A 27,938-nucleotide genomic window follows, 5' to 3' on the forward strand; every position below is an offset into this window, starting at 1 on the left:
CATTTGTATATTTGCTATTTTGTAAAAGTTTCAAATCAAATCATGTTATAACACAGATTTATAAATAAATTCGTTTTAAGTCTAGCCAGTTTAGCGTGAGATGTTTTGTATTTTGATACATATTTCACTATTTAACTTCTTCTGCATGATTACAGTATACTTGATTAGATTTATTTTCTATATTTTAAATTTGATACAAACAGACTAGATTTATAAATTGTAATATATTTATAATAGCATATTAGGTTCACATGGTGAGACCGTTATTGTATGTACAAAATATCTTTTGTACATATTGTATAAAAAATGTATATAATGTTGTTCACATTCCCACTTTTGATATTCAATATTCAATTTCCTGATTGAAATTCCTGTCAAAGATTCGATATAAACTCACGATCGTATTTCTCTTCAAAGGATAAGGAAGAAAACATCATGCATTCATAATCTTATCGTGGCTAGGAATAAAAACATCGCGTTGCAATGCACCAGTTGTGATGAATTTTTGTTGTGAATATAATTAATTTGCTTACCTGATTAATTGGTCTTAAGAAGTTTACTTTAACCCATTTTGTCATGAACTACTAGAGTCAAAATTTGCCAATTCTACATATTTGTTACAAACATTCATATATTTTATTATTATACAGAACACCTATAATCTATTGAAGAAGAACTTTAATTATAGCTAGTTGTAACTTAATCATCATGAAGTTTTAGATCTATTGTCTGTTACCAGATCTGAACAATGAAATTAGGACGAAAGAAATGTCCACAATGTCAAGAAATGGTAAGTGAATTAGAACTTACACTCGACTAAATATTTGCATTGTTTAAGTTGTATTCTTCAAGTTATCATTTTTTCGTGATCACAAATATTTTTTATTATGCCATTATAATACACGGTGGTTGCTAAAACAATTTCAGGTTGCTGTGGCTCGGAAGAACTGTCTAAACTGTTCCTACTGTTTCAGAAAATCGGCCGTCTGTTTACGAGGTATGTACTTTCTTAGTTACTTTTCATATTGTTAACTCATTTAGTGATTCTCAAGATTGGTGAACGGTGGTATCGGATAAAAGTGTTGAAATTGAAGTCTGTATAACACTCTGTTGAAGAGAAACTGTAAAATAACGTTTCAATATGAACATTTTTGCAAATTGGTTGAATTAAGGATCAAGTGATACCGCGAAACTGATGATTTGATTTAAATTAGTGTCTCTTACCAAACCACATGTAAATGCTGCACTAAGATGTAAGTACTACTATATAGATTATAAGTACTCTAAACGCCGATAGAAATGCTGGAAATAACGTTTTGCCACGAAATCAGAATTTCGTAGAATTTATCAAAAAGTGAGGCATCGAAATTCTCGTAAAATTTAATGTGCTACGTTAGTACTGCTAGCATTAAAATCCAACTGACGTCACTGTAGAAAATTACATAAATCAAATTAATCTTAAAATTAGAATACTGCCGTGTTCCATCACGTCTCCCTTAAGAATGGGTTCGTTGTTTTTTGTTAGATATTTGGGGGCAGATCGAATATGAATTATAAAATGATAACTTGTAAATCATGGCAAAATGCCCGATCAACTAATGATTAATATTATGTAAGTAATACATTAAGCTGAGAAAGTGACGTCACCGAAACATTTTAACATATAACGGACAAAAAATGACGGGTCTAATTGAAAAAATTATGACCCTGGTAGATTTCCTTGGGAAAGTATCTGTGTTGATTGGTAACATATTATTCAAGAAGGTATCATTTCTGACTTTCTGATAAATTTATTAGAAATTCTTGTCTAGCTGGGAAAATGACACCAAAGAATATTATCTAATCAGATAAAATGAATAATTCTGTCTTAAAATATGCAACAATTTTTATCATTATTCTGATAAATTGTTTCTGTTGGTTGTTGTGCCTTTGATTTAAATTTCATGGGATGGAATACTATATTCGATAACTTCTACACTCGTTCAGCATAGATTATATCACACATTCCCTTCCTCTAAACCGCTCACCTTTCATTGAATAAAATAATTTACATTTTTGGTGGATATCTTTGACATATTTGTCATTGCCACTCCGGATTCTTCCATCTACCGAAACCCCAAGAATTTTTGCCTTCTTTGAAGTCTAATGATCGTGAACCGTGTGTTTTGATTTTAAATACGAATACTGAACATCAAGACATTTTGTCATAAAATACTGAATGATAAATCCGTTATTTTTATTCAAACAGCCCAACGTTTGCGGTTCGTAGCTCACTTTGAATTAATATAAAAACTATTGACAAATCCCGATTAGAGAGATGGAGCTTGCGAATTATTGTCAGGTGTAAGTTCCACTTGACGAATAATATAAGTAATAATAATTCCAGTCGATGATGTAACTTGTAGCTTGAATAGCAAGCAATAATAAGTCTTCAGTCCTCTCTCTCCCCCTCTCGGCACTATTTGTCTGTCTGCCCCGTGTCAGGGTGAGACCACGTGACCTCGGCTACACCCTAACATAATATGTAGTGTTGAGGAACGTGTGATATTATGGGGTGAACGTGCGATGTGAACTATTGTAACGAGTAACGACTGTCTACTGTTTGTAATAGGGAGAACACGCAATATAATAATAACGTCATGACCTTTTAAACTGCGATTTCCTAATTGTGACTTAATTTCCGTTTTGGCAATGCGTCATCGGATGTATCAATTTCCCTAATTAGTTCTTGATAAATACAATCGCCTCATGTTGTCTGGGACATCCGCCTTTTTCAACACATCTAAATACTGATAGTAAATTACACACATTGCAATGAGAATACTCGGTCTTTTTTTTTCTTTTATTTAGCCGCCATTTACTCTAGGAAATACAAAAAGGTAGAGCTACACAAAAAACTTGTGGTAAGAGAGTGTGAAATCGATTAATATGTCGATTCGTTTTGATGGTCTAATTATGGCATAATAAAAACTAATTTTACGTTGCAGTGTAAAGAATATATTTATTGGCTATCTCTATTGTATTTTCAAATTATATTAGCGCTCATTATCAATGTAATTTATATGATAATAATATAGTGGCTGGCTAATGACGTTACGCAATTTTTGAAGTCTTTAAAAGTGTTTAAATCCACATTTTCTCAATAAAGTGATTATGAGGCTTGGATAGACGAAATCTAAACGGTTTGCTGTACGAGAGCCTTATATAAAACAAAAGTGGGAATGTCTTCCGAGGCTATATTTATTATTTAAGTGAGATGTTTAATTCTGGCCTCGTGCATTGATTCACCATAAAATTAATTATAATTAGGAGATGGTTAGTCATTGTCCTCCGTAAGGTTCTATTTTTCGTTTTATTATTTTGATTAATAATGTTCAATAATGTTATTGTAAACACTGGGAGTTATTGTTTTATCATTGGTCAATGTTGACGCCTCATAGGGCACATAGTAGCAACTAACATTTCCCTCATAGACCTAACACTTGATCATTTCTTTGTGTTTTATTCGGACTGTTATTCAGATCTCGCTGCTTTAATCTGAGCCGCTCATCAATATAAGCGATTAAATAACGCTCCTTTCAAAATGTATGGTTGCAGTAACTTTAACGTGCGCATCAGGTGGTCCCAAGGGTTTAAAATTACCATGCGAGAGGAAAATTAGGGAATATGCCATATTTTACAGGGACACATTTGTCGTCAATTTAATGGACATGGCACACGTTATGATTCTGATCGGCCATGACGGACAGTCTAAACGACCGCTCTAAATCGGAACACTGTCCTATCTGGAGACGCCACAATATTCTGTATTTGTTGTAATCTATTATCGTGTATTATCACGAACATGTTTCCACGTGATCTTTATCTTTTTGATACTTTACTTTACTACTGGCAATGTGTCGCTAATTACAGTTTGTCTGAATCTCGCTAAATGGTATAAGATATGTTCAGAATATATCGTTGGAATTGAATGATCATTCCATCAGACGAGTGTCAGAAACCAAAAAAGGGACCAAAATTTCACTATTAATTTAACTAATGACCTCAAGAATGGAAACCCCCATTCGCACCACCTCTTGAAGTTCAATTACCAGTATCTATAATTGGAACTAAGAATATGAATCCTGTACACCTGTGAGGACTAATTAGGAAAACCGTCTGAATATCTATCGCCTATTTGGTGCATATTTTCTCTTAAACGGAATGTTAATATTGAGCAAATGAGAAATTACAGGACTCTCCCGGGTGGTACCCAACGTTTTCAGACCCTGCCTCCAGTTCAGTCTCACTACTATGGGCTCTATTGTAGTTTGTGTGTAACCTCAGGGGCAGTCTGGAGTATTTACCTGCTTTGCAATTGTGTGACGTTACGCAATGTAGCCCTGTGTTCTGCATTTAATGTTCTATTCTTACAAAGCTAGTTCCGAGATGCTTTTAATTTCTTTTATAGCTAGTACCAAGCTGTTTTTTAAAGTTTTCAATAGGGGAGACCCTGTTAACTCCGCTGTTATGGGTTACTTTATAGTTTTTTAGAAAAGTAAAGTTTGTATTTAGGATCTTCAAAAATGGTAAAAGGAATAAATGTGTCGGAATAAGCATGAAACCTTTTTTATATTTATGCTTCTCTACGGAGGCTTTAAACTGATTTGCATCACAGCTCGGGCCCGAAGATCACGTGACCGTTGCGTTGGTCACGTGACCGGGCAGTTCGCAAAGATCTGGCCAATAAAATTGTAGCTGTTTTTTAGTTTTGAAAGGGGCCACTCCTGAGCAGTTTTTAGTTGTCAAAAGGGGGAGACCTGAGCTGTTTTTAAGGTTCTTTTCTATATACAGCAAACTTAATTTTTCTCATTTCTCATGACAGAATGCGGATAATTGCTTTTAATCCTAATTAAGGCATGTTCGGACAGATTCGTAACTTGCAGAACATAATATCCTAAGTAAAATTTCTCATAGGCATAACCCGTTATTGGATTGAATTTATATATTTCGTTAGAAAATGCAACGTAGAATCATATTAATATTCTATTTATCTCTTTAACTTCAACGGATTTTTAAATACTCTATATCAGTATATATATAATGCTAGCTATAATGATATTAAGATAAAGACTCACTTCAAAGATATATTTTAATTCAACTCAAAGTTAGCTTTTAGACTATTCACATTTCTTTTCTGTATTTAACTGATAAGCTCAGCGACTTTTAACACTGAACACCTTCAAACTTCTAGACAGCGAATAGAAAATGTCACATTCTATTTTTTAGTATATTTTCACCTTTTTATAGGGGGGGGGGGGTCTCAACCTCAAAAACGACTTGTTTTTACTTTAGAGTTTTTGAACTACAGCAAGTGTGGAACTTTTAACACTGAACACCTTCAAACTTCTAGACAGCGAATTGAAAATGTCACATTCTATCTTTTAGTATATTTTCACCTTTTTATAGGGGGGGTCTCAACCTCAAAAACGACTTGTTTTTACTTTAGAGTTTTTGAACTACAGCAAGTGTGGAACTTTTAACACTGAACACCTTCAAACTTCTTGACAGCGAATAGAAAATGTCACATTCTATTTTTCAGTATATTTTCACCTTTTTATTGGGGGGGGGGGGGGTCTCAACCTCAAAAACGACTTGTTTTAACTATAGAGTTTTTGAACTACAGCAAGTGTGGAACTAGAGTACGTGTACCTATTTGTTTTATATACCATATATATATATATTTTGTTGCTGTACTATATATATATATTTGTTTTATATTGTGCGCCAACTAATTATACCCATTCATTAGTCTTCGTGTGATGAAGTGATGAAGTGTAGCCTTAAAAACACAAAGACTCTTAGACTTAATAAAGAGTTTACCGTTAACAAAACCAAAAGCGATACTAATTTTAAGAAGGGAACCATATGCTAAGTTTTCAATGCGGGCTGATCCGATATAAAATACTTTATGCAGTAGCACTGGAACGGTTTATTGGAAAAGAAAGGTGATCCAGAATAGAACTTAATAAAATCTATTTTACTGCCGTAGCACTCTCCTCTATTTACACTCAATTAGTCCCCTTTCAGCTTACAAACTGGGAAGTGCTAGTCATGATTACACATGTTACATTACCAAATGCAAACTTGAAGGTGCTCCATCACATTTTCTTGCAGAATTAATGAGACCATGATGAATTGATCCGGACTCTTGGCCTCTTAGTATTTGAATTAGTTATTATTTTCCCAGGACTGTTGAAAATTAGAGTTATGATTCGTGGCTCACAAGCCGAGAATATAAACGAGCTTAAGACGATTAGTATTTTGAAAGCTCTTGCTTAATAAACATTTGGTATCACTATGTTATGTTTTAAACAGCCCACTCCAGATATAAACTAGTTACTAGATATAACTGTAGGTCAATAAGTTTTCACATTGTGACTTTGAGGCTCAGGAATGTTAAAAATTAATTCAGTACTCCGAATAGCGCATTAAACAGTTGGAGAGACTTTGTTATCGTGGCTAAGTGTGTACAAATTTATAATAATAGCATTGAGTGAGAATTGAATGTAAAGTTTGCTCCATTATGCCCAAAAATCTGTTGTCTGTTTCAAGAAACTGTTAATCAATGTACACTGTAAAGTGCATTGTGGTCAATAGACAACATAGAATTCCGTGTCAATTTATTATTATAAATGTTTATTATAGTAGCTCCTATTATTAAAGTTCACAATTAGAATGTTGACTCTTCATAGTGAAGCCACGTTGACCTTTGATTGATATTGTTAATAAGAATAGTTTAATTATAATAGTTTAATACGTACTATGTAGCAAACATTATTTGAGGATGTCTCTGTTCAGAGATGAAGATAGTTTCGAAGTTTTTTTTCTAGTTTTTTTTTTCAAGGAAGCTGAAGGATAATAAGTGGAAATGAGTGGAAGAGGACAATAAACCTCATTGAGTTGTGGCAGGTATTAATAAAAAGGTATAGTTAGGGTTCTGAGTGGAATTGGATGGTAGCTATAGAGGTTGATTAACTCACATGAAGATACTGGTACTGGTTATTAAGCCCGCTTTGCTTACCGTACTTTGTTTATCATTCACCAGGGGGTATTCAGTAGGGTTTACAGTTAAATATTTCATACTTTTAGGAGTGCTGTTACTCCTTTTTTACTTGTTACTACCTTTCATTTACAGGGTTTTACAAGACTAGTGTCCAAATTTCGAGTGCCGCTAAAAATTCAACGAATTTAAGGCAAACTGTTAAAAATCTTTCGTAATTTGTAACTGATGTATGACATTTTAAGATAAAAATAATCGTACACAAAATTTTCAGTAATTTCTCCCTTCTTAGAAAAAATGTTTTGGTCGCTCAGAAGCACAATGTGCATGATTTAAGCACACCAAGTATTAGGACGATTAAACCTTCTTGAACATTAAAATTTTAAGATGTTCTAGTGATTTTGGGACTCCGTCTGGATAAGCCCGGTCTTAAGATAATATTAAGATAATATTAAGATAATATTAAGATAATATTCAGTGACAACACCACATTCCACCCAGCTCTTTGTTCTAAGGAAAAATATCAACAATTTGTTTTATGAAAACACGTACTACGTTTCGATCTAGATTGAAGAGTTTCTTTAACTTTAAGATACAAGAACTGTATAAGTAGAGGAAACGGGGGAATGAGATGTTCCTATAGGGCGCTGATTTAGAATTTGCGGTTTTTAGATAGCTATCAGTAATTATATATTTTTACAAATTGAAACGACCGGTTGAGTCATACAAATGTTTCAATCATGACGAAAACCATTACATGATATCATCAGTGACAACTTTTTGTATTTTTATATATTTATAAATAATAATAAAAATACTGGAGAAAGATTACCTAACTTAAAATGTCGATGAATTTTGCGCTTATAAAATACGTGCCCAGGCCCATTCGTTATTAGTGTTAATTTTTAGTATAAGTTAGATAATATATCATTAAATCTGCTATATCTCGCAAGTCTTGTAGGAGCTCAATATTCAAGACAGTTCATGGTCGGTCATGATGCTTATTGTCCCATTTTTCAATTCTAAGTTTCTCCGTTGTGGCTCCTAAGATGTACAATCGTTTTCCTATTACCATCTCATCTGCTCAATCTCTGGAATCTTTTAAAGTTCTATTAAAAACTGTCCTATTTAAACTGTCGCTTCACGAACTTTATCGATGAGCTAATGTAGTCACAATTGATGTCAGATCTTTAATTATTCGGTTTCATCCTTAGCATTATTGTTAGTGTCCAGTCCTCGCCTAGTATATAATATATTTCTGGGATGTTAAGATTAAACACTGCTGAGTATAAATTGTATCTTAATAGTGATGTTATTAAACTTCAATTTATTATTATTATTTAAAGCTTATGTCCTTAAAATCAACATGGTTTCGTGGCGGCTGGTTTAAACAATGTTTGCAGGCTACCTGACCCTCTAAACCCTGTTTGTGTGTGTGGGGGAGAGTGTATTGCGATTTATTATTGCGTTCTTACATGCACTCACTCACTCCCTGCTGCTGCACTCGTACTCCTCGTGTATTATCAACTAAATATTACAATGTACTGTTAGTAGTATAATTAATGTTGTTCCTTTGTCATGAGCCAAATGTTTCTGCTCTAATCATTACGCTAGAATAATTTTGCAGTCAACTAAATTTACGGGTAAATGTACTGAGCTGATACCAGTACTGGGAGAAAGAGAGAGTCTCAGATTTGAGTAGCAGTAGTAGCAGTAGAAGTAGTAGCAGTAGTAGCAGTAGTAGCAGTAGTAGCAGTAGTAGCAGTAGTAGCAGTAGTAGCAGTTGTAGCAGTAGTAGCAGTAGTAGCAGTAGCAGTAGTAGCAGTAGTAGTAGTTGTAGCAGTAGTAGCAGTAGTAGCAGTAGTAGCAGTAGTAGCAGTAGTAGCAGTAGCAGTAGTAGCAGTAGTAGTAGTAGTAGTAGTAGCAGTAGTAGCAGTAGTAGCAGTAGTAGCAGTAGTAGCAGTAGTAGCAGTTGTAGCAGTAGTAGCAGTAGTAGCAGTAGCAGTAGTAGCAGTAGTAGTAGTTGTAGCAGTAGTAGCAGTAGTAGCAGTAGTAGCAGTAGTAGCAGTAGTAGCAGTAGCAGTAGTAGCAGTAGTAGTAGTAGTAGTAGTAGCAGTTGTAGCAGTAGTAGCAGTAGTAGCAGTAGTAGCAGTTGTATCAGTAGTAGCAGTAGTAGCAGTAGTAGCAGTAGTAGCAGTTGTATCAGTAATAGCAGTAGTAGTAGCAGTAGTAGCAGTAGTAGCAGTAGTAGCGGTAGTAGCAGTAGTAGCAGTAGTAGCAGTAGTAGCAGTAGCAGTAGTAGCAGTAGTAGCAGTAGAAGTAGTAGCAGTAGTAGCAGTAGTAGCAGTAGTAGCAGTAGTAGCAGTAGTAGCAGTAGTAGCAGTTGTAGCAGTAGTAGCAGTAGTAGCAGTAGCAGTAGTAGCAGTAGTAGTAGTTGTAGCAGTAGTAGCAGTAGTAGCAGTAGTAGCAGTAGTAGCAGTAGCAGTAGTAGCAGTAGTAGTAGTAGTAGTAGTAGCAGTTGTAGCAGTAGTAGCAGTAGTAGCAGTAGTAGCAGTTGTAGCAGTAGTAGCAGTAGTAGCAGTAGTAGCAGTTGTATCAGTAATAGCAGTAGTAGTAGCAGTAGTAGCAGTAGTAGCAGTAGTAGCAGTAGTAGTAGTAGTAGTAGTAGTAGTAGTAGTAGTAGTAGTAGTAGTAGTAGTAGTAGTAGTAGTAGTAGTAGTAGTAGTAGTCGTAGTAGCAGTAGTAGCAGTAGTAGCAGTAGTAGCAGTAGTAGTAGTAGTAGTAGTAGCAGTAGCAGTAGCAGTAATACCAGTAGTACCAGTAGTACCAGTAGTACCAGTAGTAGCAGTATATCGTGAGATTGGCTTTGTAAATCTCGTCGTTATTATTTTTACCCTGCAAAATCTCTCCTACTCTTCAAGGAACTCCATGGATATAAATAAATTATTAATCAGTTACTACCAAGCGGTGTATTTGTGACCAATGAGGGAGCAAGCAATAAATACTTCGACTCAGATTGTGAAACATGGTTAAAAAGGTGCAGCAAGCTGCAAGGGTATTTAAATATCTAGTGCTAAAATACAAGTTACAATTCTAAGAAGATGGTACATGGTCAGGCTATATTTATCAATATATTTGTCAATACTTGAATAATATAAATTACATTAATAAAGTGATAAGAGATATTGCTAAGGGAAAACTGGAAACAGCATTGGTTAGTAAATTTTTGTGTACTGCCCAGAACACAGATGTTAAAGTTGCTTATTTGCTATTCAGGATTTGTCTTCTGTTTGATATAATTATTATATAATATGTGATAAAATAATCGCATATTTACAGACTCCCGTTGTAACCAAGACTATTTCGGACCGAACACCTTCAAAGTTGCCAAAAGAACTCTAAGCTGAGGTCTCAAGCAAGACCATTTTACTAAACATCCTCACAGTATCCTCGACATATCTAAAACGTAGGGCTTCCAATTGCACGGTTTTCCGAAAATATATCGCCATATTTATCGACCCCAAACTTTACGGCGTGTAGTGACAATACGTAATCCGTCACCATTATCTAGTTTAGCAATTATTTCCAATGACATGTGTCCTACATCTGAACTTTAGTACCCCTTGAGCTATTTCTAATACAGTAATATCAAGTAAACTTATTATTTACCCTAAAAAATCTCTCTACTCTTCAAGGAACCCAAATATAAATATCACACAACCAAGACGATATTGACCATGGGGCAAGCAATACATACTTCGATAATTTGAAACATTAAAAATCACACTGTATGGATTGTACATGAAAATACATTACAATCTTAGAGTACAGTCACTATTTTACAATATTTGTAATACGGGTGATACAGTATAAATATCTTCCAATATGATAAGAGTAACTTCGCTAGGGAAAACTGAACAGATTTGTTTCAGAAATTTCTTATGTACTGTCACAGAAACAATGATTAAATCCCTTATTTCTCATCGATTTGTCTTCTTGAAATTATTGAAGTTTTTGTTACAATAATCGCCATATTAATATGTTACCGCCAAATATTTCGGTCTCGCAAATTATCCGCCTTAAATATGTCTATGTAAGTAAGTTTCGACAACACAAAAAATTAGTATGTGATTTTCTATTCTTGATGACATGAAGGAGCAGATATTATAAAGGAGCAGATTGGTTCCATGGCTCTTGTTAGATTTTGCCACATCTTTGATACCTCTCACCCAACCCTTGTTGTTATTTTCACAGCATCTACTGTGTTGCCAGCTTTGGAATGTTGCCAAGGTACATTGTTCTAGGAATGCCGAACAGTCTGAGAATGCCACGTAATGGTGCCACTATTATAATCCTGTTTACCTCTAACACTACTCCACACACGTGAGAAGGTCGCTTACACCTGTACCTGATCTTCAGATCTTGGAACCACATACAGCTAAACTTGTCCTAACAACTTAATCGAGTAGATCAGTACGTGACAGGGGGGGCGGGGGGGCCAGGGGGCGCCAACAGGCAACGTTACGCCACTGGATCTAAGGATCACATACTTGTTTATTGATGTGACCTTTATTACGTAACGAACTGAATTAAGGTACAAATAATATTAATATAATATGATAGGCATGTTCGCATCATTTTTACAATTGTCAGCATATTTCCGATATTCATTCAAAACAACAAAATTACATCACAACATTTAATGGCGGAAATTGTAAGAACCGGATCAGAAGACCCCCTGAAGATCCCCCCAGAAGACCCCGGCTGATGTGTCATAGACACGGGAGACAGGGTCGGAAATTAGATGGCGGCCGGATACCTTCACTTAGACATGACATCACACCTAATATTGTGATAGCCGGTAACTATATCATACCACCTTATAATACCGCACTACACACCAAAACAATGTCATTGTCAGGACTATAAATTATATTTTATTGCCAGCGATAGGGAAACATTATTTGCGGGCCGCCCCCCCAATCACAGCCGGTTTACCCACTCCCGGAAGTGCTGACGGTTGGTGTGTCCATTAGTCGGGCAGAGAGAGAGAGAGAGAGAGGTTTTGAAAGATATATTTTTAAAAAGAATAAGTTGCACAGTTGAAACTAGGGGTATTTTGTAAGGCAGTTAAGAGTGGATTATTCCATATATGGTATAACTGAGCAGGATATAAAGTTTATAATAGTATTGTATTTTAGGCTTATGTCCTTAAAATCAACCTAATATATTTCATACCACTACGGTTACGTGGTGGCTGGTTTAAACAATGTTTGCAGGCTACCTGACCCTCTAAACCCTGTTTGTGTGTGTGGGAGAGAGTGTATTGCGATTTATTATTGCGTTCTTACATGCACTCACTCACTCCCTGCTGCTGCACTCGTACTCCTCGTGTATTATCAACTAAATATTACAATGTACTGTTAGTAGTATAATTAATGTTGTTCCTTTGTCATGAGCCAAATGTTTCTGCTCTAATCATTACGCTAGAATAATTTTGTAGTCAGCTAAATTTACGGGTAAATGTACTGAGCTGATACCAGTACTGGGAGAGAGAGAGAGAGTTGATAAATAATAGATTTTAGAGCTGTAACGTGAGATTATCTCGACATTATTACTTTAGCAGATTTTTAAGATATGAAATTCGTAATATTATTTGGTCTTGATGCATCAATTTACTGCCTGATTATACCAAATGGGGAAACGGTTATAAAGATGAGACTTTCTTTGTAGCACGGACGGAGGAAATTAATAACATCTCAATTTTCAAAATTTAAAAAATTGTAACCGGCTGACACTTTTTTACACTGCGCCGCAGCAGCACACGGTACGGTACAAACCTAATATAAACCTTCCGCATTCTTACCATTCCGGCACCAACACTCCAGCTGTTGTAATATAATGCAGTTATTTTAAATCACCCAAAAATTAAAAGTATGTAATGTGATCCTAGCTTGACTATCATTACTGTGCATTAAATTTAATATATAATGATATTTGAACCCTACGTGAACTGATGTTTACAATTTACCGCTCCCAGTACACAAATTTTGATGATAGAGACGATATACACACCCACGGTCCTATGTGAATTTTAGTTAAATACAACGGGTTTTGCGCCGAAACATTTTTATTTTATATTACCATTATGTAAAGTTAGTCACACGTTTTAAATACCAGCTCGCCGTGTAGCCAGCAACTCTGCCGAAAGTTTTATGCTGGAATGTTAGTTTTAAATGCTTCAGAAATTTCTAGATCGAAACAATTGGAAATGCGCTTTAATTCTACTTTTCGAGGCACTACTAATGATTTTAACGTTATGTTTCAGACCAAGGCAGCCCCACTAGTGATGGTGAGTTAAGTTTAATGTTAAATTTTCTGTTTGATAATTATTCTCATTGATATAATGTACTTAGTAGTTGTTAAATAACTGTTGATATAATTTAGGCAACTTTTAACTCATGTGCGTGATTTTGAAGGACCTCCGCTGTAATTTTAAGTGTTTTGAACACGAATTTTTTGGTAATTTAATATTTTAAAATCCGTTACCGACCATGGTTAAAGTCTCCGTAACAACATACATTGTCACACTCCTTATTTGATAGTCAGTAAATTGCCGCATATCCATATGTTGAATCTCAAAACTTGACTTCGTATTTGCTGATCCACAATTAGTCTAAGGCCATCTTGGAAAAATGTAAGCCGCGTTTATTTTCCTTTATAATAAGGGCATTATAATATAGTCAACATTACATTGATGTACTCTTGGGTCATAAAATATGAAGTAAAATTTTATGGCTGTTAATATTATCATGAAGGTTGTTTAATAAAAACTCGACCATCAATCCCACATACACAAGATGGATATTAATGTAAGGTACAGACCCTCTTGGAATATAAGCGGCGTTTCATTGTGCTAAGTTAACAGTACAGTTTACTCCAGATAAATGTCATAATATATATTCACATTATTTGTCTGTTACCATCACTGTATTATATTGAATCAAGACTCGAGCCACTACCTGCGGAACCAGAATCCACATACAAAAGATGGAAATTTCTATAAGGTGCTCTCTTGGAATGTAAGCCTCTTTTCCTTTATAAGTTAATATTACAGTTAAGTCACATCATAGATCCTGAAATAGTCAAATTATTTGTCTGTTAAAATGAAAGGTACCTCAATATACAGCATCTGGAAATTAAATTTGTGTGTATAATAAGTGATGGTAATTAAATGTGCGGACTGCGGAGTGCCTGCCTAAGGGTTACAAAATAAAACATAAAACTATGTCCGTGTAATTCGCCCAGTTTGCACTCTAATAATATGCTCGGGGGATCTTGTTGGCGGCTCATGTCCCCCTCCTGATTTCCTTATTATGCAGCTCAACGTACGCTGCCATTGTTCACACCGCCCAGGCAATTTTTGTCATCAAAATTCAGATCAGCCATTCTTTATGCAGATGTCAAGACAAACGCTTGCTGTGTTTTAAACGGGTGAACTAGCATGAGGCTACGAGGATTTAAAGGTAGGGTGCAAGAAGAGCCTTTCATTAGCCCTTCTCCTGCAGCTGGCGGGGTCACGTGACACCACAATGTCTCTTCTTTCAGGATAAACCCTTTATATTGACCCGAGCTGGATTGTCTTTGTTCATCTGGCCCATTGTTTCCGTGAATTGTCCAATTTAAAAATCGATTTAATAGGGGGTCAGGATGTTTAACATATAGATACAGGCAGCCACCCCTCCGCAATTAGTGAGGGATTACCGTGATTTATTCGGAGTCTCTCCGACCTTATCCTATAGCCCCCATTGTCTAACTCTGTATTTTACTGTATGGTGTATACAGGCCCAGTGGCCGTCCTGCCCACTTTTATTATGTTGTGTTTTGTGTGCGGATTATAAGTAGCAGCTAGCTGTTCTCCTCTAATCGTTTCCCCCGCTGCAGAAGCTCCTCATCCTCTCCTCAGTCTCTCCTTCTCTGCAGCGAGGTTATAATTTCTCTCGGGTCAAAGTCTGTGTGGCTGGTAGATCTTGTTTGGTTATAATTTCTCGGGTTAAAAGTCTGTGAGGCTGGTGCAGAGAGTGTTTAGTCTCAGTTGTTTCCTCGAGATGGTCTAGTTAAAAACTTACAATGCCGTACCTTTCTTGTCAGGCGTCAATGATTTAAACCTTTCCTTTCTTCTCACGACTAATTTGCCATCGATTTGAGCTGCAGAACGCTAGCCAAATACTTGTTGTTTTGAAAATTTGAAGCCACAATTATTGATCAAGCCTGAAGCCTAAAACCTGGCATTTATCCAAGAAAGCTGAGAGTTTGTCCCATTTTGCTTGTTTATCTTGATTTCATCTGTTTTTTGTTGGTAATTTCAAGTTTCCTTTATTACGTCTGCTAACTCATCATTAGTAGGTTCTGCTCTCTTGGTTTTGGCTACATGATTGTCAGTTATATACCGACAAACACCGACATGCGTTATTTTTTATCTCTGTAGTAGACTGTTCATGATGAGATAAAACTCTAATTTTTCTGATGTTCTCAGGAAATAAATATTCTGTCCGGTCTTGCGAATTTAAAGGTAATCAACGTGACCTTAGCATTGATTGTATTGAATTACTTTTAACACAATTATTCTTGCCTCAAACATTTTAATAAGTTTTCTTTTATCTTGAAACTATTACGATTTCTTTAAGTATATCGTATCATGATCATACATGTTGATAAATCATCGGGTTTCTTTGGTTACTGTTAAGTACAATCGTGTACTGTTCACGCCCCGATCCATTTACTCGCCACGTTATAATTTTCAGCATCTGTTAAAGATCAATTTGAATTTACTACTTTTACTGGATTAATTCAATTATATCCCTGATTTTTAGATTATTACACATTCCGACTTATCATTTAACTGTACGTGATAGGAAGCTGACCATTTCGATTAAACTTTGCTGGAATGGTTAAATAATAATAATACCGCTATTTGAAGGTTTCACAAGTTAATACCTTATTCATACCGACGACTTTATTAAAATAACGACTTTATTTTCTACAGAAAAGTGGACTGTATAATATATAATATAATAATATATAGTATATACAGTCCACTTTTCTGTATATATATAATATGTATATATATATATATATATATATATAAAATATAAAATATAATATATTTCCATGCCTCTCCACATAAAGGGTCGTCCCATAAAAGGTGGTAATGCAGTACAGTGTATATTGTATAGAATTTGTTACTCAGATATGGCTCCTGGGTTAACTTTTGAGCCTTCTCCTTCGGCTTGGTCTAGAAAATCCGACAAAACCATATTTAGTCGGTGGATGATGTTTAATATTCTGTTGTTTTCACTGATGGATCATTGTTTAGTTGGTTTTATATCTTCTACTTTTATATGTCTTTAGTCTCCACCGGCGGCCACATGTTTAACATCGAGGCTTTGTTCTTCGTAATTTTCTGCTTTTTCAATTTTACTTTTGTAATTGTCGTTTAAAAGTTGTTTCTTTTCATTATTTAACCATATTCTGTCAGACAAGCAGACTCAGCTGCTTTTACGCTTATTTTCCATTGCGCAAGAACTCACTCAATCACTCACTCAATCACTCACTCACTCAATCACTCACTCAATCACTCAATCACTCACCCCATTACTCACCCCATTACTCACTCAATCACTCACTTACTCAATCACTCACTCACTCAATCACTCACTCACTCACTCACTCACTCAATCACTCACTCAATCACTCACTCACTCCATCACTCACTCACTCACTCACTCACTCACTCACTCACTCACTCACTCACTCACTCACTCACTCACTCACTCACTCACTCACTCACTCACTCACTCACTCACTCACTCACTCAATCACTTACTCACTCACTCACTCACTCACTCACTCACTCACTCAATCAATCACTCACTCACTCACTCACTCACTCACTCACTCACTCAGGAATGTAGCCAGGGGCACACCGCTCAATGTACTTTTGAACCCTAAAAATTGCAGAACCCTGATTATAAATATTATAAGCGTCAATTCCGTCTTCTTTCCAAAAATACTCTGCCCCTAGCCTGGCTTGCAAGTTGAAAATTCGCCGGCTACAGTCCCGCTGAAACAACCCCTTAAGCTAACTATCTGTTTATTTCCGCTATTAAAAATGTCCTCATAAAAGACTGCAGTATCTCAACCACCAGCCTCTTCATATACTCCGTTAAGTAAGAAAGTATCCAGTAAGTTCGAGCACATTCTGGCTGCCGTGTCTCCTTAACGGGCTTCTGCATCGTACTGTGAATTATTGTCTGGTCCGACTCCCCGACCTAAGTAACATGACATGGTTGCAGCCACTTCAGCCTCTTCCAACAATTTCAACTCGTCCACATCATACACGCTGGAGTAGGTCAGTGTAGTTTCCATTGCCTTCCGGGCCGGTGTGCGCGGAACTTAATTATTTGAGCCTTCAAATCTAGACGTTTGGTTGAATAGAGTTAGACTGTTTGACAAGTTTGTTTGTTACAGATCATATTGTATCGTTGTAGCGCTCGTCAAATTGTTCAGCCGTATCTTGTATGGTAAATTTATTTGAGAATTTGTTTCATGTTGAGCGAAATATGGCCAACTGGAATGAGTTCTTAAAAAGTCGTGACCCTCATTATTGCATACCGCATTTATGTTGTGTAATATATTTAAAGTCTACGGTTTGAATTTTTGGCCCTCGAAAATACCAATTTTCTAGCATAAACGTTTTTATTTCTGTATGTGAAATTATTCAAAAATCCCATTTCTAAATTTCATTAAATACGTGGCCATTGCTATGCTTTGCCGGCGACCGATTGAATTATTCGCCAAAGTGTGAAGTAAAATAATGACATCTTATCATCAACTTCTTGTGTAATGTAATCATTGGTAAATGGCAATTTTACAAAAATCTCATTACACCAACATTTTCTTTATTAATAATTCATCCACCCGTAAAATGCCGAATGACTTATTAAAACTAATATTAAAACCCGCCGGTTTTTTTAAATACCCTCACCACAGTTCCAGGTCCTCTCATTTAAATTTATTTTCAAACTTTTGTAATTTCAGCTTTAGTTCAAATTCGATTTTGTGGAATAACCTGAAAGTATTTTCTAGGCTCTTACAAGGATCAAATATATAAAGTTTATATTGCTCGAGCAACATGAATTCTTGAGTTCTTGATCGCCCTGTGGCTCAGACTTGTAATTATAGCGTTTCGTTTTAATGGATTTAAAAACACCTTCACGTCCCTGCCTCCCCACTATTTCATTATTTTCTGATTGAAAACATTATTTTGTTCCTTTGAAGTGTTAGTTATTATTTTTAATTCTCAGAATTATCAGACAAACTACTCGAATACAGCCTCAAATTGTTCGAATACTCGAAACATTCTCTTCATGGCCCACAAAGATAAGTTTAATTTGTAATCAATTTAAGAAATTTGACACTGTAACAACCCATTTTCAAAATCGAATTTCACTTGAATAACAAAATTTTAAAATATATACGAGATTTATTTCTGACATGGAGGTAGATCAGGTTGTGACTTGTGCTCACCTGATATATTTACCGTGTGTTTCTAAGATGGGATTAGCCGGACAGAGAGGCTGGTAGGCGACGTCCGGGCATTGTTCTGTACCGTATATTATATAACTTCCAAGTGCTTTCCGTGACTAATTTATTATACATTCTAAATTATTACCTATATAATAGCACTGATTTAATAGTGCAACATATCGTAAGTCGGTTCGTTGTTCTTTTGATTTTCCATACAATGGTCTCCACCTAGCGATTATGTTAATAATTTGACTAACTGCCCGTTTGAAAGTATGTGATGTTCCCTTTTGTCTGTTGTAATTGACCGTTATAAATCGATACCTTCCTAAAAGCAATTCACCTCTCTGACAAGAATTATCGATTTTATATACGAAATTTAGCGTTTGTATTGTCTGTGGAAATAGGTAAGGACCGCCGTTCAAATATCGGTTGAATAAATATTACGAACCGCATAGAATTTATCTTTCCTGAAAATTATTTAAAATGATAATTATTTAAAAGAATTGTAATATCATCCTCATTCGTGGGATTACATTTAAACTATTCACTGAAAGCTATAAAATTCGTTACTCGTCGGCTTTATATTGCGTAATATTTCACTTGATATGCATTATTTTATTTTGATGAATTTTTTCATTCCACATACATTTTTTGAGACGCAATGCTTTATCTAAAAACTCGATATTCTGAAATACCTCATTGAGTTGCTCAAAGTATTAAAAATATAATGCATCATGCGGCATCTCACCTAATACCTGATCACGGCTACTGATTTAATAGGAATTTATCGCTCTTCTCAGACATTGTACAATGATTACCTAAGCTAAGACTTAGACGTGATTTCTCTCACGAAAATCTATAATTATCTCATCACTCTCATGTAGTACACGTGTACATTTTTAGCAATTCTTTTTTCTCTTCTCATTAACCACAACTCTACAATATTATAACCTAGTGAGCCTCATTACCTTGGTTTCACTTTAAAAATCTAATTTGCTGCTTGACATTCTTTCACGCCGCCCAGATCCCCAGGCTGGCTAATTAGGTGTCAATTGCAGGATCAACAAGTTTCTAATGTTTCACATTTCCTTTCTACACTGAATTGTGCATATCTTCACTGCTATTTCTATTTGGTTTGGTGGGTATCGATCCAGCCCTTTGTTTAATTCCGTCTCTAACTCACGTTATTGGATTATCGTATGACATGGCACAACTCCCAGGGCCACCAAATCTTTCAAGAATAGACCGAATAACGGTCACGGTACACGGCATATCATCATAATGCCGCCCAATATACCACTTTCTTCATACCCCGACAATATAAAACAAAAATATCTCAGAGCTGCTAATATTGTTTTTGAATACAATTTAGATATACGATAACAGTAATGATAATATTTGAGGTCGCGGGGCCGGCCTCTCTTGTAGCTAATGATTATTTTCGCAGACAGAGAGAGAGAGAGAGAGAGAGAGAGATTATTTTCGCATGTCCGTGCTAGTTGATATCAAAATTGCTTTTGTACTTTCAAACATCAATACATCGGGCGTTTCACTAATGATTACGGCGTTTATTTTGTGGCATATTGCATTATAAAAAGAAACTATTTATTTTTCGAGAGTGGCGATCAGGTGTCTTTTATTTTTACATTGCATTTGCTGAGAGAGGAGTGTGTGTATTGTGGTTTGGTGAAATAAAAACAATAATAGTATAGCTTATAGCGTAGCAAGCCAATTGTCGCCGTTTTGCAACATATATTACTTGACTTCGTATATTGTCCCTAGCTTTTAAACATAGACTAATATTTTGTGTCGTAGTACATTTATTTTACACTTCAACAGAATTACTGATTTTTCGTTTTCCGTGAAGGTGTGATTTAACGTTATGGCCCACCTTAAAGACGTCATAGTAACTGAAAGGGAAAAGCGTCAGCAGGATCATTAAAACTTGAAATATAAGAGGCATTTTAATTCCTAGTTCTATTTCACGAAATGTGATTTGTACGGGGTGTGGCGTGGTAGTGTTGGGGAAATGTTCCTACGTGATGTATCCCCATTTACTAAGCTTGATGTGTCCCGATTGCAGACTGTCCAAGTACCAATCTGTTCACCATTCCATTCGACTTTTAAAATGTCACAAAACTTACTTTGTTTTAATTAGACCCATCATTTGCTTTTAACTCAATGTAATATTTTATTATTTTTCCGAGGGAGGCCGAAAAATGTTAAACATTCGAACTAAGTCCATTTTCAAGTTATTAGTCTTTACGACAAAACCTTTTGTTTTTCCTAAGGTTTCGTAAATTAAGATATAAATTGTTTGTAGAAACCTTCCCTACCTGGAGTTGACATTTTAGTCTATTACTCTCCCTGACTGCAATAAAACTTTACAATGTGTACATTTACCGTGCTGCCACAAATCAAGCGGGCTCTGCCATTTTCCACCGGTTAATTTAATGCTGATATTGTGCAGCAATATGCTGTGATAATGTCCGTGTGATTATAATAACGGTAGTGTGAGAGCTCTTTCTCATGAAAATTCTTACATATCATAAATTGTAATTCGCTCCCCAAAATATTTCAATAATTATAAGCTGCCCTATTGCTCTATTGTAGTGAGAATTGATATTTTGAGAGTAATTTGTCGTTCCAGACACTCATTTGACACCTGTTATTGCAATCAGATCACGTGATCTATTTTTAATGTCACGTGATTATCTTGTCAGCTCTACACCAGTCACGTGCACTAGTCAACGTTTCCTGAGTGGTTGATATTTACATTTTTAGTCCACTAAATTGGAAAGCTTATTGGCCCATAATCGATTCAGGGTCAATCCTTAATCTGACTTCATTACCCAGCGAACGGGGGGTAGTATTGTGTGTGCCTGTGATTGATTTATTATTAATCAAGGTGAATTATAAAAGCAATTAAAGAGTAATTAAACACGCAGTGTATGCTCGAAGACACCTTGCAATTAAAGGGCGGTCAGAGACCCAGGGGGGCGCTGATCATGTGGATTATTAGCCGAGCAAATTACCCACCGCTCCACAAACAGTAGCCATCATTTCCATAAACCTTTTGTGACTCAATAGCACGGCACACACTTGCCATGACCCGGGCTCAAATAATATTAGGTAATTTGCTCGGCCTCCCACCCCGACATTTTAAATTTCAGCTTTGTTATTTTCTTTTGATATTTGAGACTATTCAGATCTTTTAAAACTGTGAGCTGCAATAATTTTCGTACAATGCGCACCGAGTGCTCGTGAGCTACGTTTTATTTATTGTAATCGTTTAGCAGTTAGGTTTCCTGTCTCCAGACGTAGTAAGTATGTTACCAGCTTGTGGTTTGTATCGTTTCTCTCCGTTCCCCTCAGGCTGGCGCACTCGTAGTTGTATCATTTCACCCCTGTCCCTCAGGCTGGCTCTGCTCCCTATTTTTCGGGCTTAATTTGTCGGGAATGTTCACCGGAACTAATAATTGCATTTCACGGAAATCAAATCAGAATCATATCTAGTGATCCGTATGCTCTAATTCAGCAGTTTATTGTTTTTCCTACGTAATACATAATATTATATCCTATGAGTACATCCATCTATGAATGATGGGATTTTATTTATTCACAAGCATTATCTTTGAATACTGTGATCAATTAATATAAAACTCTGCATAGCGACCTCCCTATACTTCATATGCAATTAGTGTATTTACCTAATTTACATCCAAAGATTATCTTATTCTGTCACGCTCTTTTAGTTTTCTTTGTTTCAGTTTTGTAGCGCCAGCTGGTGACTCCTCTTCTCCTAGGCTTTTTTAAAATTAGATCTACATCTCGGCCGGCTCCTTTCTAGCTTAGCATATCGTACATTTTCGAATTTCTTATTCTACCATATTTTATTACTTCAGCGTTATAGTTAATATTTCTTTTACAGCCGTTAGTCGATGATTTTATATCGTCGTCGACCGAAAGTACAAACACGAAACTTTTAAGCTCTGACTCACGATATATAGTATCAGGTGCTCTGGAATGCAGAGCTTCAGCTCAAAATATTTGGAATTTTACGAGCCAAATTTACTATGTTTTCTAATCATTCTTTAACGATTATTATTGTTTCCAGGCGCATGCTTTCTTTATTATTTATCAAGCCTGTCAAGTAAAATCTTTGTTACGGTAATTTATATGGCAAATTTTAATACGCACAGCAGCCCGTTCCTTGATATAAATTAAAAATAGCGATAAATGTTCTTTGTGTAACTTTTTAAACACTTCTTTAAGTTTTAACAGCGCAATAATATTTGTATTTCAAGAATTTTTTTGAAAACTCTTTCTGTCTTTATACACACAACTTGATGTTGGGTCATTAAAAATATAGCTGTGATTTAAGTGAAAATATTGGTTTGTCATTAGCGAGGTCGGACTAAAGCTCAACCACCTGGCATATTTATATTTTGTGTTAAATTGTCTGATTTATTTAATGGTCATTTTAACGTTACCATTTTAATAACATTTATATCGTTACGTGTACCAACTGTTACATAATCGCCTCATGACGCCGTTTCAATCTTTATGTTCCGCAGAAGATGATGAAAACAGTATTTTAACTTGTATTACGTTGTTCCTTGTCGATACATGCGAAGTGACGTGACGCTACTGTTTTAGCATTGCTATTCAACAATATTAAACATAAAGTTTATTAGACAGGGGAAATTTTCTGTTACAATAGTAGGTTTTCGGTAAATGTTACTTTTGTTTGCGACGTTACTGATGTAATTCTCTTTCGACTCAGTATCAGTCGGCCATAATGAGCCATTTGTGATAAACATTTTTACAAAGGTCAAACTGTTAATTTGTCTGTTATGTATTTGTTCACATAAAGCTGTAAGGCGCCTCACGCAATTTTAGGTAAAGAGATCGAAATCAATATTCCTTTCAAACGCGCGCGTCTTCTCTTCATGACAAAGACTTGTTTGAGCGCGAATCCGCTACCACGTGACCGATTTCATACCAATCTCATCGATCACGTTTCATCGATTCCTTCCGTTAATTGGATTCTACCTTTTAACATTAAGTTGTAACTTCTCATGTGAAACCGAATATGTCGACTTAGACTCTAAAATTAGATTTGAAAAATTGTGGCTATCCGTTAAGTTAACGGCGTTAACCTGTTAACAAATATTTGCGTTTAGGTTCATACATTATATATTATTTTTCACTGTCATGTGAAACGATAAATTACTCCGTAGACTTATATTAACACTTGCTTATGTTGCTAATTGTTATTGAATATCGTTTTTTTCTCAGGAATGACCTCAAGTCGACTAAGAACTAAAGCATACGAAGCAGTCAGAGAAAAGACAATATTCCCCCTTATTGCCCGTGTCCGGCAGCAAAGTCAAAACATGGACCAGATGAAGTTAGACGAAAGCGCCAGTTCCTCCGGAGAAGGAAAGATTCCAGTTCTCACATACCACAAAGATGAAGAAAAGGAAAACTCGTGCTCTACTCACGTCACAGACCAGCCAGGCAGCGCTCCAGCCGTTGAGGGTTCCAACGATCTAGTCATAGAAGAGGAGCTTGATGCTGGAGTGGTACCGAATGTAGATGTCCTTATGACAGAGAGTGAGCCATACGACCCCGAACCTACTATTGATGTGACGTCACCTCACGATGACATGTTATCACCCACCCCTGATAATATAATAATCCAGACCCCCACCGCCTCGTCCAGCTCTCCAGCTTCCCAACCAGCAAACTCAAAAACCTTCAAATTTCACGACAACACTTTCGAGACCATGAAGGCATTGGAGCAAATACAGGGACAGTTTAAACAGAGCCAAAGTTGGCAGTCAACAGAACAGTCTCCGTCGAACAACTCCAGTTCTAACACTTCATTGAGCAGCAGCCCCAAAGTAGAAGGCTACCTGAACCAGACCCCAACTATTGTACCTAGAAAAAGAGGCAGACCCAAAGGCTCTACTACCAAGAACAGGAAGATTAAAAATATCGGCGGACTAAATTTGTGGGCTCCTAAATCCTCCAAATCTAAACTCTCAACACTGGAGTTATTGGCAATGTCTGCTCAACGACAACACACTCACCAACAATCTCACACTCAACAGAACGACTCCCAGGCAATGCTAGCTCTCCTAATGCAGCAACAACTTCAGCAGCAGATGATGTCTGTTAACTCTACACAAGATGCGATGCAACTTCTCATGGCATGTGATGCCTCCTTCCAGCAGGCCTACTCAGAGCAGCAGCAACACCAAGCCCTCCTAGCTCAGCAGCAGCTCATGATGAACGCTCAGAATGAGCAGAAAATGAACAGTGCACAAACCAATCACTTGCTGGAGATGCAGCTTCAGCACGAGATTTCAAACCTGGAGAAGATTCTGGCAAACCACGCCGCGGAACACAAGATCAATCCATCACTCGCTCCGCCAAAGGTTCCGCAAACTATGGATCTTGGAATGTATCAGTTAAGCAACATAGCATCGCACAGCCCGGTTCAAGCCAGTTTGAGCGGTGTTTCCAATCCTCAAGTTTTAAAGTTTAACTCTGTTCCAAGTGCTGATCAATTCCAAAGTTCTGTCTCCGAGTCGTTACAAAAAGAAGCTCAACAGAACGCCCTGCTACGTGAAACAATGATGAAACTTCAAGGACAATCCCTCCAAAGCTCAAGCTCTCACATCAGTCCAAACGGGATATTCTCCACAGCTAACAATGGTCTTAACCACTCCGTGCCGCAAAGTGTGAGCAGTTCTGATCAGAACCACCATATCATGGGATATTCTCCATCATTACCGCACAGCGTGTGGTCGAGTTCAACTTCTCTAGAGAACATTCCAGCTGCACCCGTCCAGACTGCAGCTGGAACCATATCTCCTCCCATCATTCAAAACAACACGCTTCACCACAAGATGCCCGCTGTCAATAGCAGGCCAGGTGACGTAAGTGATGACGTAACCAAACAGTTCCTGGAACTGATAAAGTCACTTGGAAATGATCCTGTCCAGACAGAGCAATTACTGCAGTTGCTTGCCGGACAAGTTACCAACAATTCTCAGCACCAAGCACCGGGTGTTTCCAGTGCCGCCTCCCATGTCCCGACCATATTCTCTCAAAACCGGCCATTACCTAGTCAAAGTGTACCTGCACCAGCTCAACTAGCTCCAGTCCAACTAGCCCCAGCCCAACTAGCCCCAGTCCAATTAGCTCCAGCCCAACTATCTCCAGTCCAGCTATCACCGGCTCCAGCTCAACTAGCACCGGCACCACCTGCCCAGCCAACTCCCACCACATCGCACAGTTCACCAACTAAATCTGGTGCTCAAGCTAAGATGTCCGATCTTGAGCAACTTATATCGTGTCTTAAATCTCCGAATCAACAGAAAGTATCTCAATCCATCTTCACACCCAAGATAAAGAGTGGAGCTGATCTGGATAATCTGCTGCCCAAGACGCGAGGCCGACCTCCTGGCACCTCTAATGGGACCCCCACCAGTCTGGTTAGTTGTGATCATTGATATTTTGTTTTATGATAATAACTGTTCTTAAAATATATAAATTCGCCTTTTAAAATCAGCTCTAATCTCAAATCAATTTAAAAACTTAAGTTTAGAAATAAAATCTGGTCACGTAGTTTCCGTTATTGTGATTTTTAAGACTCTAACTTTTGTTTGCACCGTGTAATCAAAAGTTTTAAAATACCAAGTATCGGTGATTGAAGATCATTTTTATTTTCAGAAACAGTCAGAGGGTAAGAGACACAGAGGTCGACCAAGAAAGTACCCTGAACACTTTTACAACGTTGTTAACGGCAAGATGAAATACCCCGGGGCTAAGGAAAGGGTTAGTTGATTTGTTTAAAAACTTGACATTAAAACTTTCTGCTATTAAAACCATTCACTCCTGTTTTTACAACGATATTTTAGCGCAATGACCGTAATTCTGGTGCCATGTGCCCAGTAAAAGTTACTTTTAAAATTCTATCGTTTATCTAATGCTGTCCCGTAAACTAACGTTTCTGACCTATTCCAGCGGATGTTTTTCCCGTTCGAAGAGACGAAGTATAATAACAGCAGTTCGACAGCTGGCTTAACCCAACTTAACCAGGCAAATGTAAGTTATCTAATTAATTTAATATTAGAAGGTCATGATTGGTCCTACTATCTGAGCCGTAATTATGTGCAAAAAATACTCATTGTTGTAAGTACTAACTCGTGGCTGGAAAATCTTTGTAATAACAGACTTCTTTCTCCCAGTTTGGAAGTCTGACAAGCTCAACGGAGGAGCAGACCGGGTCCACTTCTGGGCAGGAGCAGTCTCCTGTGCCCCCCACTGACAACACCCTCACGCCCCCGCCTCCCCCTGCTAAGAAACGAGGCCGTCCCAAGGGATCCAAGAACAAGCCCTGTCTGATAACATCGCCTCAGCAACTTCTCGACCTCAGAGCTCAGTATCCTGAGAGTTCCCCCGTCTGGGCGGGAATGCCCGACTGCAAGCAAGCCCAAATAGCGGCCGTTTTGTCCGGACTAAACCACAAACTCTTTAGACAGAATCCAAGTTTTACTGTGTAGATCCGAACTATTGCTTATCGAGACACTGTACCGGTGCCAAGACAGATTTCGTAACTTTTTTTGATTTTTAGTAATTTCTTGATCATTGCAATTATTTTAGGTCAAGTATTTGTAAATTAATATTTTAACTCTTATCTATTGCTAACTATTTAAGAGTATTTTTGCTATCAGCTAATTTTACAGCTCTCTTCCCATTTTATTTTAGTTAAATAGATGATTGGATTATTTTTCACCTTCTCTTATAATGATAACTATATAAGTTACCATGAAAACTGCAAGTATTTATCAATTTGAAAATTACTTGGGTTAATTTACTGCAAAATATTCTTGGTTATATTTTGGCTGTTGACCATGGCACATTACATGAACAGCGGTAATTGGTTTTGAGTTTTGCGAGGAGACGTTCCTGGAAGTAGCATTTTGTAGATCTAAATACAGCAGGCTGTTTGAGTTATCAAATGAAAATATTTGATCCGTAGATTATATGTACAAGTCACAGTTTTATTTGAAGTTTTACATTAATCTGGGACCTATTCGATTTTAACGTTATCTGTTGAAAAGAAACGTTATATTTTGGCTTTATATTATTTGTATTTTTACCTGTAATTCCGCAGGCTACTTTACGCTATCATATATGTGTACTTCTTTGTTTATAAATATAAATATTAACGAAATAAGCCCCCTCTCCAAACCCCCTCCCGGCCTCCCTCATTGGAAAATCAAAATCT

The 27,938-nt window shown here is 36.7% G+C and overlaps 2 protein-coding genes across 3 annotated transcripts in view; one reads left to right on the forward strand and one right to left on the reverse strand.

Moving 5' to 3' along the window:
* LOC134817291 (double-stranded RNA-specific adenosine deaminase-like) overlaps positions 1–27,938 on the reverse strand; it is a 536,580-nt gene that overhangs the window by 391,946 nt on the left and 116,696 nt on the right. The gene's annotated exons all lie outside the window — the stretch shown is intronic.
* On the forward strand, positions 680–27,841 carry LOC134825465 (uncharacterized). 2 transcript variants are annotated; one of them, XM_063837654.1, is made up of 7 exons: positions 680–790; positions 928–997; positions 13,371–13,394; positions 23,933–26,139; positions 26,378–26,482; positions 26,672–26,752; positions 26,896–27,841. In XM_063837654.1, exons 1-7 carry the CDS (start codon positions 749–751, stop codon positions 27,208–27,210), a joined length of 2,844 nt encoding a protein of 947 aa, XP_063693724.1. In that variant the 5' UTR covers positions 680–748; the 3' UTR covers positions 27,211–27,841. The 2 variants fall into 2 exon arrangements, with proteins under 2 accessions (XP_063693724.1, XP_063693735.1); XM_063837665.1 differs by lacking the exon at positions 13,371–13,394.

This window comes from Bolinopsis microptera, chromosome 1 (assembly GCF_026151205.1).
Source record: "Bolinopsis microptera isolate Bmic1 chromosome 1, MBARI_Bmic_1.0, whole genome shotgun sequence".
Classification (NCBI taxonomy): domain Eukaryota; kingdom Metazoa; phylum Ctenophora; class Tentaculata; order Lobata; family Bolinopsidae; genus Bolinopsis; species Bolinopsis microptera.